This window comes from Ixodes scapularis, unplaced genomic scaffold (genome assembly GCF_016920785.2).
Source record: "Ixodes scapularis isolate PalLabHiFi unplaced genomic scaffold, ASM1692078v2 PGA_scaffold12__126_contigs__length_90152505, whole genome shotgun sequence".
Lineage (NCBI taxonomy): Eukaryota > Metazoa > Arthropoda > Arachnida > Ixodida > Ixodidae > Ixodes > Ixodes scapularis.
In genome coordinates, this window is record NW_024609838.1 from 20,216,678 (window position 1) to 20,234,107 (window position 17,430).

At 45.5% G+C, this 17,430-nt stretch overlaps 1 protein-coding gene across 1 annotated transcript in view; it reads right to left on the minus strand.

Annotated features, from left to right (window-relative positions):
* The window catches only part of LOC120849861, a 290,230-nt gene that overhangs the window by 4,507 nt on the left and 268,293 nt on the right, over nucleotides 1-17,430 (minus strand). The window contains exon 6 of the mRNA XM_042289457.1: nucleotides 3,924-3,981. Within this exon, the coding sequence (XP_042145391.1) occupies nucleotides 3,924-3,981 (58 nt within the window). The remainder of the gene's footprint in view (nucleotides 1-3,923; nucleotides 3,982-17,430) is intronic.

Genomic DNA, 17,430 nt, shown 5'->3' on the forward strand with positions numbered 1-17,430 from the left:
GCGTTTCCACAACAATGGTTGGCGGTATTTGTAAGCTTGAATTTTGTCAAGGAACTTTAGGCAGGGTTGGGGGTTGAACCCAGGGCCCTATGTTGCGCTTTTCGTACTCCCACGGCTACTAGGAAGAAGAAGGTGACGTAGGTGTGAGTGAACAACGATACCACGCATCTTTCGGCTTACCGATTATCGCTCACTTTTTCTTTGTTTTCTTCTGCAGAAATTCGTCATCAGCGACTCCACTAATCAACATCCAAAGAGCGTTGTTGACGTCACTTCCCTTTCCGTGGTCGCCCTGGGAGCCCAAAAAGCGCAACATAGGGATGCCTGGGTTCTGCAGCGCGAGCTTTCGCTCAACGTGCTCCGAGCTGGTGTGCGTAGCCCACTCGGCCACCGATCCTCCACGCCTCACTAGAAGAACCGTAACCGCTCATTCACACTGGAAGCGGATCCGCGTTCGCCAAGCGGTTGCGAACGCGGTTGTATAACGATCCAGTACAATGTCACGCGCACTCGATGACATCGAGTGCGCGTGCAATTGCACTGGATCTTTATACAACCGCCTTCGCAACCGCTTTGTGAACGCGGATCCGCTTCCAGTGTGAATGAGCGGTAAGAGAGCGAACGCGTATCCAGCCCAGCCATGGCCACACATTCCCCTCCGCTAAAGCTATCCTGGCCGAAGGTGGTCACTGGAGAGGTGTGCGCGGGTGGAAGAGCTTGATTCGGCCGTGTCCGCGTTGACTACGCCTACCTGATTTTAACCGATCTGTTTTGTTGTGTCCAATCACAGCGTGTCTCGCCATTTTTTCGAAGCATTTCTGTATAAAATATGCATTCCTACAGTAATAATCGCGCGACTCAATGTTTCCGACTTTAAACAATTACATTTTTCTATAGACGTCTTATACGCATACCTCGTGCCATTTTGTACCGATTATTTAGCGGTGTAATTTTTTGCCCGTGTAATGAAATGTTTTCTCGGCCCATTGCTATGTGCGGCTTTCATTTTCGCTAATAAGACACGCGCATGTGACTAAAAGCGCGTTACGACGGTCGATCCAGGCGCGTTGCCTTCGCTTCGACGCGCGCCCCCGATGGCCTTCCTTTGCGACGTCACGAGAAGAGCACTACGGCCTTGTCTTCTAGGAGGTGTTGCTACGTCTGGTCTGCTCGAGAGGACTGCTTTCCCTCCGGCACACAGTTGCGCTGGGGCTAAGCAAGGCACGAAAAATCATGGTGCCTGTTCGCCGTTGTTGCTTCACTGCAGTGCATCAGTACACGGTAAGGAGCGAACTCAACGAAGCTAAATAACCCGCCAGAACGGACCACGATCATCAGAAATATTGCGAAACTTCCGAGTGCTTTCAGTGTTTGATAGAGAGGTCAAATCAAGTAGTAAGTTATTTAAGCCGATCACTGAAAGCTCTGAAGATTCGCACAAGCTTTATATCAATCCGGCAATGCAGCAGGGTCTGCGCTATAATTTTAGTAGCGATAAAGTGAAATTAAGGTTTAACTCAAGGTGGGTGCAAGTTCCTCGCATTTTGGCGAAATGTTGCAGGATGTAGAAGAGGAAGCACTTTGGCGCAGCTTGGAGCAAATGGCGCAGCAATCACACACTGCACTCGGCTCACTCTGGAAATCTCAAATTTTTCTCGGTATTTAGGACAATTTATTAATAATTAGAGTAAACGTGATAAAATATTTGTGATTGATTAGTTATATTATTTTTCTTAAAGGCCCCAGTAGTTACATTGCTTGTATTTCTAATTTTGTACACTGGTTCATGAAAATTACGACATGAACACTACAACTGTTACTTTATGGTTCACTTACCATATACCTCAGTAAAATATTTATATCGTGAGAATGCTCAATGGTTAAGATACGGTGGGCCTCATTTACGGTTTCAGCCTTGTAATTATATGCTGCACATTTATTACCACCGTATATTTCGGTAAGGTTACGGTAACGTGTTCTGTCAACTACAGCTTTAGTGGTGTCACGGAAGATTTACCAGTTATAGTTTGCCTCAAAAGTTAGCGGGGCTTTATGCCATAATCTAACAAAACGTTTCTTTTTAAAAGCGCACGACGTCATTAATTTGAGCTTAGAATGTGTACGTTATCGCGTGCATTATTAAAACAAAAATCACTGCAGTTATATTTTGTTAGCAATTTACCTCCCATTAGAGTACAAAATTGTTGTTAATGCGTCAAAAACCCAGAAATCATCGGAACGACGTGGCACAAAAAATTATATATTTTTTTTTTATTAAAAAAGAAGAAAGAAATCCGGAGCTGCAAACCGATGTCCAAGACACGCTCTCATTTTTCGAAACTTTTTCATCGCTTCTATACTTTTTCTTTTTAATAGTCAAGAAAGCCTGTACCGGATCTAGTAGTCGTCATTATTACCTGTTCCTTTTCCCAGAAACAAACATGAATCCCTAAGGTGGTGAGGTTCCGACAGCCGCCGGGAAGCGGCGCCACTTACCCGCCAACTCCTACCCTTTCGCCACGGCCCACTCTTACAGCACAAAGTTCCAGCCAGTCACGTGAATGGCGTTAAGCCAAGCGCCGCTGATTTCGGTGCTAGTTAAGGACGACGGGGAAGGGCAGAGAAGCGTATAAAATTGAACTACTGCGCGCGCAACAGTAACACGTGTATAGACCACCTTTCTACCTGCGCCCTGTTTCGCCGACCATGCAAAAGCGGCGCGAGTTATTATTAAAGACGGGCCGCCGGAGCGCTGCTAGAACCACGCGCTAGAGTTTCTCCCGCGCCAGTTTTCCGTCGTCGGTAGTTTGGGCCGACTAAAACAATGCAAACTAGGCGCCGTTTCCCGTAATTTTCCCCAAGCGCGCCCGCGTTCCCCACTTTTCCCGCGCTTGGAGTGAAAGCCGGGGAAAAGGTGAAGTACGGAGGAAGGGAGAGAGGCGGGGTTGGAAAAGCGTTTCTAAGTAAGTCGAGAGTCGGTAATTAACTTGTTTTCTGCAATTAACAAAACGCTCCCAAGCGGGCGAGCTTTTTCGCGCTGCTGCTGCCGTGGCGGTAGTCTTGAAAAGTGTGGGGACGCCAGGGGGAGGGGTAAAGCGGTCTTCCCGAATATGCGCGGAAAATGACCGAGAAAGTGAATTGGGGAAAGAAGGGGAGTACCGCGTGAGGACGCGTGTGTGCGTGCGTGCGTGCGTGTTCGTGCGTGCGTTTGCGGTGTGTATGCGAGTGTGTGCGCGAGTGTCTGTGTGTGGTGTGCGCGTGGGTGTGCGCGCTACACCCATACAGTTCTTCGTGTGGAGGTGTGTGTACGCGAGAAAGGGGAGAAAAGGGAGGCCCGCAGGGTGGCGGAAAGATGAGATTCTGGAATAACAAAATGCCAAGTATAAGGACTTGAGACGGGGTGCACGTTCCTAACGAAGAGTCGTTTAGGGAAGAAGTCTAGCTAGAGCCTATAGCCTGTAATAAAGTGTTCCCCCCTCCTCCTCTTTTTCCCCATCGTCGTTTATGATAAGGCGAAGGGGGAGGTGGTGTTTCGCCCGAGTTTTCGGGAAATGAAACTTCCAACAGCCCGTAGAGTCTTCACGCTCGGAATGCGAGCCGGGAGTTCAACCGCGTTCCAAGTTTCAGGGTGACGGTCCACAAATACCATTAAGAATTCACTTTTTTTTTTGTTCGCGCGTATTTTTGTAAAATAATTGAAGTGCCGTTTTTTTTTTTCCTTCTTACATTGACTGTTATAAAGTGGAAATATATTTACGTGCCTTGTGGTAAGAGGGGAAGGAGCTTCCTGAGCAATCGTCTGGGACATAATATACTTTTACGGAGTGAGCATCAGCGTCGATTTCCGTTTAGACGTCGATGGTTTTGAAGCGGTTCTACGGTGACCCGAACTCTCTGCTTTCGCCGCGAAGAGATTTACTCACCGCGACGGTCCGACGCTGTCTTCACGTGGCCCTGGGTTGAGAAGCTTGACCAGCGGATCTGCAAGCACGAAAAAGTTCAAGTTCATTAACGCCAGATGCACCCGCGAGGTATCAATGGCGTGAGACGAGACAGAGGATCTGTAGTAGCGCTACAGGATGACACCACATTAAAAAAAAAATATATATATATATAATTGTTTCGCTAACATAAAACGAGACGAACGAACTTATTAAAATTGATTAAATATAGTAAAATTGGAGACGAATTCCATTGGTCCTATGTGCTTGTCTGAACCCATTACTAATAAACAATCAGTAAAATTCAAACCAAATGAAGCTACGTGACGTACTATACCCGGTCAAAAAGTAGATTTTGGGGTAGTTCTGGGTGTATATGTTATAGGTTTTAAGTGAATATATATATATATATATATATATATATATATATATATATATATATATATATATATAAATATATATAAAGCGGCGAATGTTTACAACCGTTGACATATAGGCAAAAGTAAGGTGCGCGGACACAGCAGCCGTAGGATGATAAAAATAAAATTATAATTTAATGGCGAAAAAAGTCACACAAGAAAAAAGGGTGAAGTGCCGCAAAAAAGTTGTATTACTTTACAAGAATAATAGAAACTAGGCACAAGAACGCTAGTTACGCGGGAAAAAAACTTGAAAAAGGACGGAATAAAAGTCAAAGTTAAAACACAAGAACTCACAAAAATAGCTTGTTGAATGAAAAATAGAATAACGAATTAAAAATAAAAAAATGAATAGAAATAAGAAAGGGGCCTCACGGCTTTTTTAAACATATATCTGCTAGGTTAAAAAAACATATATATGTTTTTTAACCTAGCAGACTTGTTTAAAAAAGCCGTGAAGGTTACACTTATGCGGTTTGTGCAGGTGACTTATACGGCCATGGGGACATAGTATAAGAGGATAATCGTAACGATCACTCGGCTAATTAATTAAAAATCGTTAATTCACTTTTCAATTAATGAAAATACACATATGCTTCCAATTAGAAACTTGCTCACCATCATCAAAACCACTAAATCAACTCTTTTTAGAAGGGTATAACGCAAGGGCAGTATATTACGGCGTTCCGTAAAAACACCCAATTTGGACGCGTTTCCAGGTTTCAATTTCTTATCGGAGCGCATCTCTGCGCCCGCGGTCCTGCTCCCCAGTGGCTGAAACGCGCAACACGCGTGCGCCCAACTTCCCTCCATGCTACGAGGGAGGCGAGGGGGTGGTCTTGCGCCGCGACCACTGGGGGGCAGGACCGCGGGCGCAAAGATCTGCTCCGATAAGAAATCGAAACCTAAGAGTGCTTCCTTAGAACACCGTAAAATGCTGCACCTGCTTTATGTACTTCGATGACGATGATGGATGACGCTCAGCAAGTTTCTAATTGGAACCATATGTCTATTTTCGTTAAATAAAAAATTTAATTAACGAATTTTAATTATTTAGTCGACTGATCGTTACGTTTAGCCCCCTATACTCAGTCCCCCTGGCCGTATAACTCACCTGCAGAAACCTCGTAAGTGTAACTTTCACGGCTTCTTCTAAACAAATCCGTTAAGCTAAGAAAAAAAGACACGGTATATATATATATATATATATATATATATATATATATATATATATATATATATATATATTTTTTTTTTTTTTTGTCGGCTGTTTACAATAGCGGGCAAGAGATGTGCATTCAGCGTTCACCCGCGAAGCGAGTTATTCAGGCTACAAACAATCTTAAAAAACTAAACAAAACAACAACATATGAAAGTTAAAAACAAGAAAAAGAAATTGGCGAGAAAGGAAAAAAATATTTTTACGGAAATATTTGGTCTGCACGTTGTTTACGTGATTGTCCAGTTTCACGTCGAAGCAGCGCAGTTCCAACCGTCGACAAATTCCTACAATCGCCGACAACTTAAAAAAAAAAAAAAGAAAACGCAGGGCGTAATTTATTATGGTACCGCTTCTTCAATGGTCCTTCGGCGATCTTAACAATCTCATTGGCTGCCAACCAGTAAGCAATAATGAGATGCACGGGACCCCTGATGACCACGCCCTTCACTTCTTAAAAGACCTCTGACACGCCGCAAAAAAAAAAATATATATATATTTTTTCATGCTATACTTTGTCTCATCCTACGATGGACTAAAGGCCAAAGCCACGGGCCGCAAGGTCCAATCACGTTGCAGGCTAAAATATGACACGCTTAGCATTGGTTAGGGGTGGACGAATGATCCTCCCAGTCCAAAAGCGCTGCATCTTTTTATAGCTTCGACACTGCAAAGAGCCTGGATGACATAGCTTTCTTTGCAATGTAAAATTGTTGAGTCACTCAGTGCTATTCAATCCAAACTACCGTCCGCCCCTCCCCATTAGTGATTCGAGACGCGGGTGCCGATACGCGCATCGAAGCGAAATACCACGCAACTTGTAAGTGGCTCGTGATTGAATCTGGCGGTCTGTAGCTTCTGCCTTTAATCTGTGGTGGCTGCGGACGAAGAAGAAAACTCCTTTCTCGAGCACTCGCGACAATGATCATACCAAGGTCCGTTCAAGGTCCTCAACCGAAAATCGAAGTTCTTCACCATTGACATGGGCGACCGTCATGAAACCATCTCAGCTGATAGATTGAAACCTGCTTATACAGACGAATGCAGCTACAAACAATACTTTAACACAAACAAACCCGCAAGTCGGTTACAACCATCGCATTCGGTGAAACGCAACTTGCATGTGCATTGGGATTAACACTTAACAATTTTCCTAGCGGTGTAAATAATTGTACGTATTCCTTATGGCAGTGTCCAGTGCCAAAACATCTAGTTGCAATGTATGTGTCGTTTCTACCGAGGGGAGTATCTGTGGTGGCTGCGGAAGAAGAAGAAAACATCTTCCTCGAGCCCTCGGGACAATGATCATCACGAGGAGACACGGGTTAGGATGACTACAACGCTCACTGCCGTCTCCCCGATTAAATTGTAATATATATAATATTGAGTCACATCAAGTCCATCGTAGGGTGAGACGATGTATAGGCGTTGAAATGGCATGTCAGGACATTACAAAAAAATTGTTTCACTATAGAGGTGCGTAGCTTTTTTGATAAAAAATAGAAATACCAGGCCCAATTCAAAGTTCCCGCCAGTGCACTGTGACGTAACAGTGTACCGCAAGGTGTCGGGGCGGTCGGAAGGGAGGCATCGCCAAAAGTCACGTGAGTTGCATCCCTCCTCGTGCTTACCGCGAGCGCGTGTAATATTTTCTAAAATATTTTTGTCATTCTCCGCACCTCCACGAGCGATCCAAGCAGACAAGCTTTCTTTTATTTGCTTTTCATGTTGCTGTAAAGGTAGGAGAAGAGGAGTCAGTCAATTGACGTGATCAACTACAATGCCTAGAAGGTGCTGTGTCCCTGTATTTCAGCAACTGAAGAAGAGATCACACTGCATGCATTTCCGAGAGACGGCAGGCATCTTCAGCCTGGAGAGTATACAATGATTCGACGACTTGGGTGTCCGAAACTTCAGCAATGCAATTGGGCGTGTCGTACGCTAGCAATCCTAAGTTCTGCGAGCGTTCTAATTTTTTTTTTTTTTTAGCTTGATAGCTTGTTTTGTGCCCAGTATAGCTCTGTACCATCGGACTGATGAAAAGCACTCGTACACTGGCTTGTACTCGCAACGCTTTCATCATTGTCCTCCATCACGTCGATCCACTGACTCTTCGTCCTCAACTTTTACAGCACGGAAACTAACTAACGGTGCAGCGATAAAGAGCTAGTGGAACTGAAACTTCGTTTTCTACAGTCGCTCGTACAAAGAGCAGGAAAAAAAACACAAAAAAACTCTTAGGCACGGTCGCGGAGAGCACGAGGAGTGAAACTCACGTGACTTCCTGCGAACCAACTTTTAGTGACGTAGGTCAATGCCTCCCTTCTGACCGCCCCGACACCTTGCGGTACACCGTTACGTCACAGTGCACTGGCGGGAACTTTGAATTGGGCCTCGTATTTCTTTTTTTTTTTTTATAAAAAAAAAACTACGCAACTCTATAGTGAAACAATTTTTTTTGTAATGTCCTGACATGCCCTTTCAACGCCTAGCATGAAAAAGAAAAAAAAGTTTTGGCGTGTCAGAGGCACTTTAAAGGGATACTACAACGAAATTTCGGCGCTCATTTTTTTGGTCTATATGTGTTCAAAGGAGCTGCATCACATTGAACATACCAATATCTTGTTAAAAAAGTCACGAAAAGGAATTTTAAAACGAATTAAACGATTAGCAAAGAGCACCTGGTGGATGTCGCTAACGCCTCGCTTGTAATGCCCGTCTAGGAACCTTGACAGCTAGTGACGGAGGTTGTCTCGCCTCCGGCCACGACGAGAGAAGAGGGGAAGGAGGAACTCCCCTCTTCCCAAGAATGCCTTTTGTGTGTCGCAGAAGCCGCTACTGTCCCCCTACAAGATTACAGAAGATTAACCTGTCACTCAAAATTCGTACAAAAGCAGCCGCTTCGGTGGCTGGAACGACTAGGCCATCCTCTCGACGTCAGCCTCGCCGTAGCTTTGATCGTCTTGAGACGACCTACGTCACGATTGCGTTGGATGTCACGTGCTCTAAGCTGGGCCTTCTCCGAGCGCTTGCCAGAGTGGGCCGTTTATAACGAAAAATATAGCCACCCAGGCTCAAAATACAAACGTGCGATTGTCATTTACGGATATTGTGGATCATATTCAACCTATTTTTAAACACGACGGGAATATTTCAAATACTGTTGAAGTATCCCTTTAAGCCGTTAGTGATCGCGTCTTAGACGCGCGGCGTGACAGTTCGCCCGCTCCTCGCGCACGCCACGTGCGTTTGTTTACCCCCAAACGCGTCCACGTGCTTTTGTTGTCCCCCCGACCTCGACTAATCACAGTGCGAGCTTGGCTGTTCCGTCATCGCGTGTTCCCCATGTGCCGTTTAGTTGCCGTCTGATTGGCGTGTTTCCCCCTTGCGTTCCGATGTGCCGAAGACGCAGTCTGGAATACCTGCTCGCCGTCTAGTTTTCCTTGAGGCACCCTAAGTTTTCCTTTTGTTCTCGGGAAATTTAATGCACACGGGGGCCAGAACTTCACCCAATCAACCGTCTTCACTTCGCGTTCGTTCGTTTCATTATCTATAAATGCGTGCTTACACAGTAAACAAGAAAACACACTGACACACACACAAACACGAACCGCATGAAGCTCGAAGCTCTCAAATAGTAGATCAGATTAGCGGTCTTCAAACTACGACACTGCAACTAAGAGGAATCGGGGGGAGGGGGGGGGGGGGGGGGGGGGGGCAGCAGCCACAACCAATTAGACGGGAATGCAAACTCGGAAAAACAGAGTTCAGCCGACGTGCGCGCCACACCGAACCAAAACACACTCGCCAGGCAGTTACGACTTTGAAACGACATAACCGTCCTTCATCCAGCATAACCGCTCGTCCCCCATGAGAAAAACAACAACAAACAAACATCCAACGAAGTCGGCCACCACTCCGACGGACATTCCAAAGCCCCAAACAGTCATCCCGGGTTTGAAACCGTCCACTCTTCGCGTGAAACAAACAAACGGGAAAACACGACCAAACACCGTAAATTAAAAAAAAGAAAAAGAAGAGATATAGAAGCTCTCTGCGAACAAGTGGCACTCGTAACCCATCGTTGCAAAACACATTATGCAGAGTTCGTCCGCCGCCACAACCAAAACCGCCAAACCCAAACTCGGTGAAACGTATACACTCGCGGTTCTCTTTTGACGACTCTTACGTGTTCACAGTTCCCCAAAACTACGGCCTCGCATACTTTTATTCGGGGGGCCACGACCGCGCCGCGTAGCGGGGTGGGGGGACGCATTTTTTCGCTGGCGCCAGTAAACGAGTAAAGTAGTAGTTGTAGCGCCGGTAGACGAGACTGCGCTGTTAAACAGATAAAACTGGCAACGTTCCCTCAGCGCGCGGCGACGTACTTCCCACGCATTCCAATGCCCACTCCCAACTATACGGGGGCCACAAAACGCCCCCCCCCCCCCACGCACGCGCACACACACACATACACACACACACGCGCACACACACACACCAAACTCGCCAATAAAAATCAACGAAGCGACTAACCATCCCTTCCCTCCCATCTTCCCCATTTCCAACTTTATACGCACATACGTTATGTGTATATATACACACACACGCACGCATGCACACACACATACACAACGAAGCCGAGGTCTCTCGAGCTCGCGCGAGACGTGCAGTAGAGCCTGAGTTTTTGGGCGAACTGAAAGTGAAAGGGGGGAGAAGGACAAAACAGAGGGAAAGGAGGAATAGGGAGAAAAGGGGAGGGTTGGGGGAGCGCTCGTCTACGCCTGCAGAAGCAAACGTGGCTTGCGGATTTTCTCCGGGGAGCAAAGTATTTCAATTTGCATAATTCGAATAATTAATGAGCTAAACGAACGCGGCCGGTGAAAGAAAAAACCGTTAATTGGAGCGGGGGGTTTGCACGGCGCGCTTTCCCCGTTGCTTCTTCCCCTCTTCGTTTCTTCCCCAAAGTGCTGACGCTTTCTCCTCAACTGCAGTGTATGCTGGTGGAGTGTGCGAAGCAGCAAGTTCGTGCGTTTGTGTATACACGAAACTCCCGTAGGTTTAGAAGTGTGAGTACCGAAAACGAGGCGCCGGGGGGCACAAAAAGTCTCGGTAAAAAAAAAAAAAAAAAAAAAAAAAAAAAAAACTCGCCGAAATTTTACGAATATTAGGGGAAAATGGGGAGACGGAGAGAATTTCCGAAAGGTGGGAAAGGTATGATAATTAAAGCGAGCGAATGGAGAGAAGGAAAGAACAATAAAGAGAGAGAGAGAGGGAGGAAATTAAAATTATTTCATAAAAAAATGGCGCTGCGAAAAATTAACACAAACAAACATACAAATGGCTATAGATCACACCATGAGGGCAAGCGCAGGGGAAGGAACCCTGCACCTAACTGGGAAGGTTATATGGCCACCGCCGCGGTCGCTTCTGTTGTTGTTTGTTCGGGATGGTGTACGTCTAGCCGTCAAAGCTTCGTTTGCATCACGAGCGCCCCGCGGCGGCGGGGTGGCGAAACTGCGGCCGCACCGCGGGGGCGCCCCAGGCGCTCGAAACGAGCGACCGAAGATGAAGCAGGACCTCCTACGCGCGGCGATAAGATAAACAACAACAAATTCATTTGCATATTCACACGCACATACAAACACTCACGGTGAATTCAACTTGTAGATTCTCCAAGGGGGCGAGAATGTTAATGTTTTAGTATTTAGGCTCAGTTTTCGGCAGCGGCCGGGGGCAAGTGTGTTGCATGGGGGAAATAAAGGTTGTAGGGAAAAGAGGTGGGGAAAAAGCTCTATTTTCTGGAAAGAGAAATGGCGAGGTTGGAGAAAGTTTTTCCGGAGAAAGGGGATCACACATTACCCGAGCGGCCACGCACATACGCATAAACTCGTGCATTTGCGTCCGCGTCGTCAGTGATAATAATAATAAAAAAAAAAAAGTGAGTAAAGGGAATCGAGGCGTCGTTGGAGTTTATGAAGGTAATTTGATTTGCATAATTTGCATGTCTAATGAGGCGGGTGGGTAGGAGGGGAAAATATGCGAGAGCGTTTTGGGCTCTGTACGTTTTGCGAAGTGATGGTCCGGGGGACTGAGGAAAAGAGTCGTGAAAAGGGGGAAGGGAAAGGGGTGGGGGAAGAAATTCGGGAAGCGGGAAAAGTGGGAACTTGGTTTTCGAGAGGATGGAAAGGGGGGGGGGGGGCTGCAATGGGGGAATGGGGAAGTGACGGTAACCGGTGCGCCACTTCATATGCCGTAGCGCTCTCTCTGCCTATATTCGGCTGGTTCTGGTGGGGCGAGACGGGGGACAAAGGGGGGGGGGGGGGGGTTGCCTAAACGGCTACACTTGCATCTCCTATTTCCTATCATCCTCTTGGTTTCCGTTAGTGAGACGCCTGACCGTTTATGGCATTTTGAATACGAGCGAAATGAGGACCCTTGCCGTCTCTGAAATGTTAAAAAGGAAAGGATGTAAAAGTAATCAGAAGGAAAGCAAATTCAACTATTACCATTGAGTGGAGATCATAGAGAATATTCCTAAGCTGCACCGTGGGACAAAGTAATTGATCCCACTTTAAACAAAAGAGAAGAGATCGAATTTGCAGGGTAAGGCCGGAGTAAGTGTATCTGCTCCGCTGAAGGAGCAGAATCGCAACCACGGCTGGAGGTGTAGGGGGAGGGGGGGGGGGGGGGGGTCGGGTGAGGTCAGTGCTCAGACGAATCAATCCAAACAAAAGAATGACAAAAGAACCAACAGACGCTCAAGCGTATGCTTGCTACTAAAAAAAGTAATCCAACCTTTTTCATTTTTTTTTCCTTTTCAAGGAAGGGACAAATGCAGCAATAAACAATTGGCACAAAATTATGTTTCTATCGAAAGCCAAGCCTCTCCTCTCATTCCCCTTTCTTATTTCTCGTTCAACATTCTGCGCCGCCGCCGTCAAGTCAGTGGTTCATTGAAGTCCAGTGTTCAGTGCACGCACCTCACTTCCTTATTTATTTCTCTTTCAACTTTACACAACATAAAAAAAAAGAAACACCGACTGGCGCCATAGTGCCGTCGTGGTCAAGTTCAATTGCAGCGCCTTGCTATTTAAAGTTTGAGGCGGGATCTCGTTTCGCGTTCGTTTTGCAACTCTAGCTCGCCACCCGGGTTGCCTCTTATTGTGCCTGGGGCAGTGAGTGTGATACGCTTCTTTTGCTTGTAGCGCGTGTGTTCCTGCTGTCGGTGCCGTCACAAACACATGGGTCCACTTTTCGACAGTGTACCCTTCTGCCTTTGTTCACCCAACCTTAGACCAGAAAGCGGTCTGAATCAATGAAGAGATCACGGCGCCCGCTATCGTCGAAACAAGCGAGAAAGATACGCGTAACCGCCGCTTAAAAGAGCAAGTTGCTATTTGTAGCGAACCGCATGTGTGCTTCTTATATTTTTTTTGTCGAAGCGGTTAGTTTTGCAGACAAGGCACAGTCTTACCTTCCTCGTATTGCATGGGACCCTGCCAATACAGTACTAGTAAGGTAAGAATATCTGTATATATATATATGTATATATAGATATAGCTGTACGATTTCAGGCAGCGTGCGTATTGGAATACATTGACAACCTTGGCCACTGCTGGGACCCCAAAAAGTGGCTGTTGAGAAGGAAAAGCCAATGTTAATCTAGAGAAACGTCGGCAGCAGTGGAGAATCTTGAACGAGGAGCCCGAAACCCGAGAGATCTGGTAGGCACTTATTTAAATATATATTGTGTGTATGTGTGTATGTAAGGGGGGGGGGAGGGCTGTTTGTCACTTTCAAAATGGCTTAATGTGCTTGCCTATACCGGTCCACATCACCTTGTTTATATTTGGTGATGATGGGTAAGACAACAGTATCCCGCTTTATTGACAAAGCGTTTTAAAGCTGCGTCAAAAGCAGATTACATTGTAAAAAAGACATGTCTCGTTCTTGGCTTATCTTTGCGGATTCTGTTTCATCTCGTGTAAATAGAAAATCTTACCTCTTGCCGTGTTCCTTACGATTTATTTCTGGAGTTGGAACTGGAGTAAAGTCATTACTCGTGGAGCAGGTACAAGGCTAACGGTTGCGATAAGGCGCCCGCGCCATTTTTCCGTCTCTCTTATCAGAGTCCCAGGCTTGTACCTGCTCCACGAGTGGTAACTTTAGCGCGCTACTACGCTTTCCACGTGTTCAAAGTCTTTCTAAGAATTACTGACTAAGTGGTTTTCGATGACGCTCAGCAAGTTTCTAATTGGAAGAATATGTCTATTTTCACGAATTAAAACGTAAATTAGTCAGTTGTATATAATTAACCAGCTAATTAGTAAGTATCGCGCGTTTTCTGACGTCCGCCACCCCGAGTAACGCGGTCCAGAGAAAATGATAATTTTACCTGGAATACAATAACTTTAGGGATTTCCGTCAGTCTTTGCTGAAACACCTGGTATAGTCATATATAGTACCGCGCGGGAAGCTAGCCAAGTAGGCAGCGCGCCCGTGGACGAATGGTTATCGTGCTGCGCTCTCACGCAGAGAGCCGAGGTTCGATGCATGGCCATGTGTGTGAACATTTTTGTTGTTTCTGTAAATGTCGCGTTCTGGTAAATTCGAGAACCCTGTTGCTTATTCGAGGTTAGAATGTTCTACGAGCTGAACTTTTTATGCCGACTGTACCAGAAGAACCCCCGTTTACATAACGGGCTCCGCGTGGCAAGCCGCAGTCAGTCTCGCCCCAGCGTTCGATTCTGCTGTTTCGACGTCATCGACGCCTGCGACGCTCACCTTCTACTATTTTGTTTTGGGCTCAAGTTCGCCACACTAAACGTTGAGTTTGCTTCAGTTTTCATCGCCTCATCAATTGTCATTCGTGACAATAGTCAGTTCAGCTCTTAGTTTGTAACTGACTCTTAACAAAAAAAAAAAAAAAAAACTTTTTTTTTTTTTGGGGGGGGGGGGAAGGGGGGGACAAGCTATTTTACGTCCCCCCCCCCCTCCAAAAAAAAAAAAAAAGAAATCCTGCGTACGTTGCTGCTCATAAAGGTTTCAAATTGTGGCATCCAAGCATTGCGGGAAGCGATCGTCACTCTTGCAGGAGACCCGACGGGCTACACAAGAAACCGCGAGTTCCTGCGCATGCGCAGTCGTGCGTCTCCCAAACCTTTCGGAAGCTCGCGCGAGCGTTGCGTCGTCGTCGTCGTTGTGTCGTCCGCTTGTTCACGGCCGCCTTGAAACTGCGTTCGCGTTGTAAAAACAGTGCAATTACCCATATATAAATGTCATACACAATTCTCCGAAGGTTCAACAAGCTTTTTGTTCGTCATACTTCAAAGCAAAATATGCAGTTAGCGAACGCAGAGCGAAAACTATGTACATCTCCAAACCGGGCGGTCCGCAAGGCCGCTTTTCCGCAAGGGCATTGCGCTTGCGGGAAAGCGCTTTGAGGCAGCTCTTTCCATATTTGCCAAGAAGGAGCCGGTGGCGAATGCCTGGTCGTTAAGATACTGGTACACTGCTGATATCACCTCCAACTCATCAAAAGAACTTTCTTCCTTTCAAGATTTTCTTTTTTTCATGTTTAGAAAACAAAAACAAAAAACAACAAAGGCCAGAGGGAACAAGATTTTGTGAGTGCTTTGGATGAGGGACGCACTGAAACTCCATTTTTAAAAACCGGCATCGCCTTGCCAGCCCCGTGAGCAGATAAAAAAAAAAAAGAACAGAAATATATATTTTGCGTACATATTTGAGTAGAAATGATTAAACATAAAACAACAGCACAAAAAAAATGTGCTCTCCCGCTTAATTCTTTTTAGAGTTTTTGCGTAGCTTCCCATGCCAATTTTATTTGAAAGGCTCCTTTAAAATCGGCACAACAAGCTAGGGTAGTTCTGAATTCACTGTCTAACACTTATGGAAATAGTCAGTTATCAAAACACCTTCCTTGTCCCAAAAAGACGTGGCCATGACGTTTCCTGTTAACCGTTCAGTCTTGAGCTCCCCTTTTTTCTAGCCTTGGAAAGCTCAAGTGCAACCATTGCATTGGCTGTTGTTTAGTGTATGGAAAATAGTCATGCAACCATATTCTATGAACCGCGACATGTTACAAAAATAAATAGATCGTTCAAAATGCCACAAAAGGAAACTGGAGGTGTCTACTCTGCGTCGTTCCTAATCGACGTTCAAAAATATCAGCACCCTCTTGGTTGACAGATACACATGCTCATCAGCCGAACCCAGCTCACGAATTCGACCCGAGCAGTCCGTCACTCAGACGCATCCGCTCGTCAACAATCAATCCATCAACAAAATATCTGGACTCGCGTTCGTGGCCACTGAGTGCCGTGGCAGTATTCACCAAAATTTGTGAATGTCAACTTCCATGATGTGCTTAAAAAGCACGGTGGATGTTTGGAGTCGTCGCATCCGGTGAAATACCACGTCACGACCACGCGATGTCTCATTTCGCTTATGAGTTGAGGATTAAAGCTCGTAAGGAAGAAGTTGAAAAATCATTTCATGGTTCATTTAAGAATACAAAAGAACACTCTTTCTACCTAGAGCGACAAAACTACTCTCACGTCTGGTAAGTGTCTGGGAAATGTCTGAAAAGTGTCTGGGCAGAGAATTTTTCAGCACTTCGTCATATTTAAATAATTTCTGAGAGAACTTTAAGGCCGGCGACAACTTTATAGGTGAAACTGACAGACTAACTATAGGTGGCTTCAGAGTTGGGTTTCTATCTACATAAAGTTGAAAGATGACTTCGGTGACTAAACTCCTGTTGAAATTCAATTTTTCTTCTTGCGTCAGTACTTTATAGACAAAACTGAAAGAATCCAAAGCCACGCACAGCTCCATTCGTCACAAATAACTATTTCGAAGTGTTGTCTCTGCAATAAAACATGACCCGAAATTAAACTCATTTGCCGCTAGGCGTAAGCATTTGCGTCTCAAATGTTTCCCCGATTTTTTTTTATAGTTTGCTAAAAATTTAAAAATCGCAACATCCGGTTGAACCGTATTATGTCTCGCGCGGAGTACATCACAAACAAAAAGTTCGCGAGTACGAACAATTTGATCTGTTTTCTAACTCTTTTTTTTTTTCGCACAGGCAATCAAGTAACGAAATAGTTTACCGAGTTAAATTGCGACCATGGAAAGGAACGATTTGTTTTTCACAACTCCAGCGAACTATATAGTATACCTTCTGCTACAGCTTTTTTACTCCTTTTTTTCCCCTTCTTCTTTATTTTTTCTTTCTTGCGTCCAGGAACAACCGAAGTCTGAATTCTGGTACACACAAATACAGTCTTTGAACAAAAAAGAAATCACAAAAAATTGATCCTGATAAAGCCGAATTCTTCGGGCATTTTTAAACGAACGTTCACTATCGAAGATATCAACCTCCGCGCTGAGTGTATTAAAACTATTTTAAATACGCAACATGGGGGAAAGTGAACAAAGGTCTTGCACATAGAACGTGTTGGAGCTGCGACTGCTCACCCGCGGAACGGATAAAGAGAGCGGTGACACAAGTTCAGAACAACTTAATGTTCCATGCACAGCCTTGTGCAAAAATGCATAACCTAGAAATTTTCGCCAAGCTACTAATGTCAGCAAATTCATCCTGTGTAACATCAACTCGTGACTAAAAAAAAATTCGGCGACCGTAATAAAGGTTGTACACAATGCATGCCAGCTTCCTCTGAACATGCTCTAACCTCTCATACCCGAGTCCCACTAGAGCGACATACAGAAACAAAAGACAAAGACAAGCCTCAAACCAGAGTCCTTCGCGATTTGAGACGCTTTGTAGAGTAACGGAGGCTATGCTCAAACACGAGCA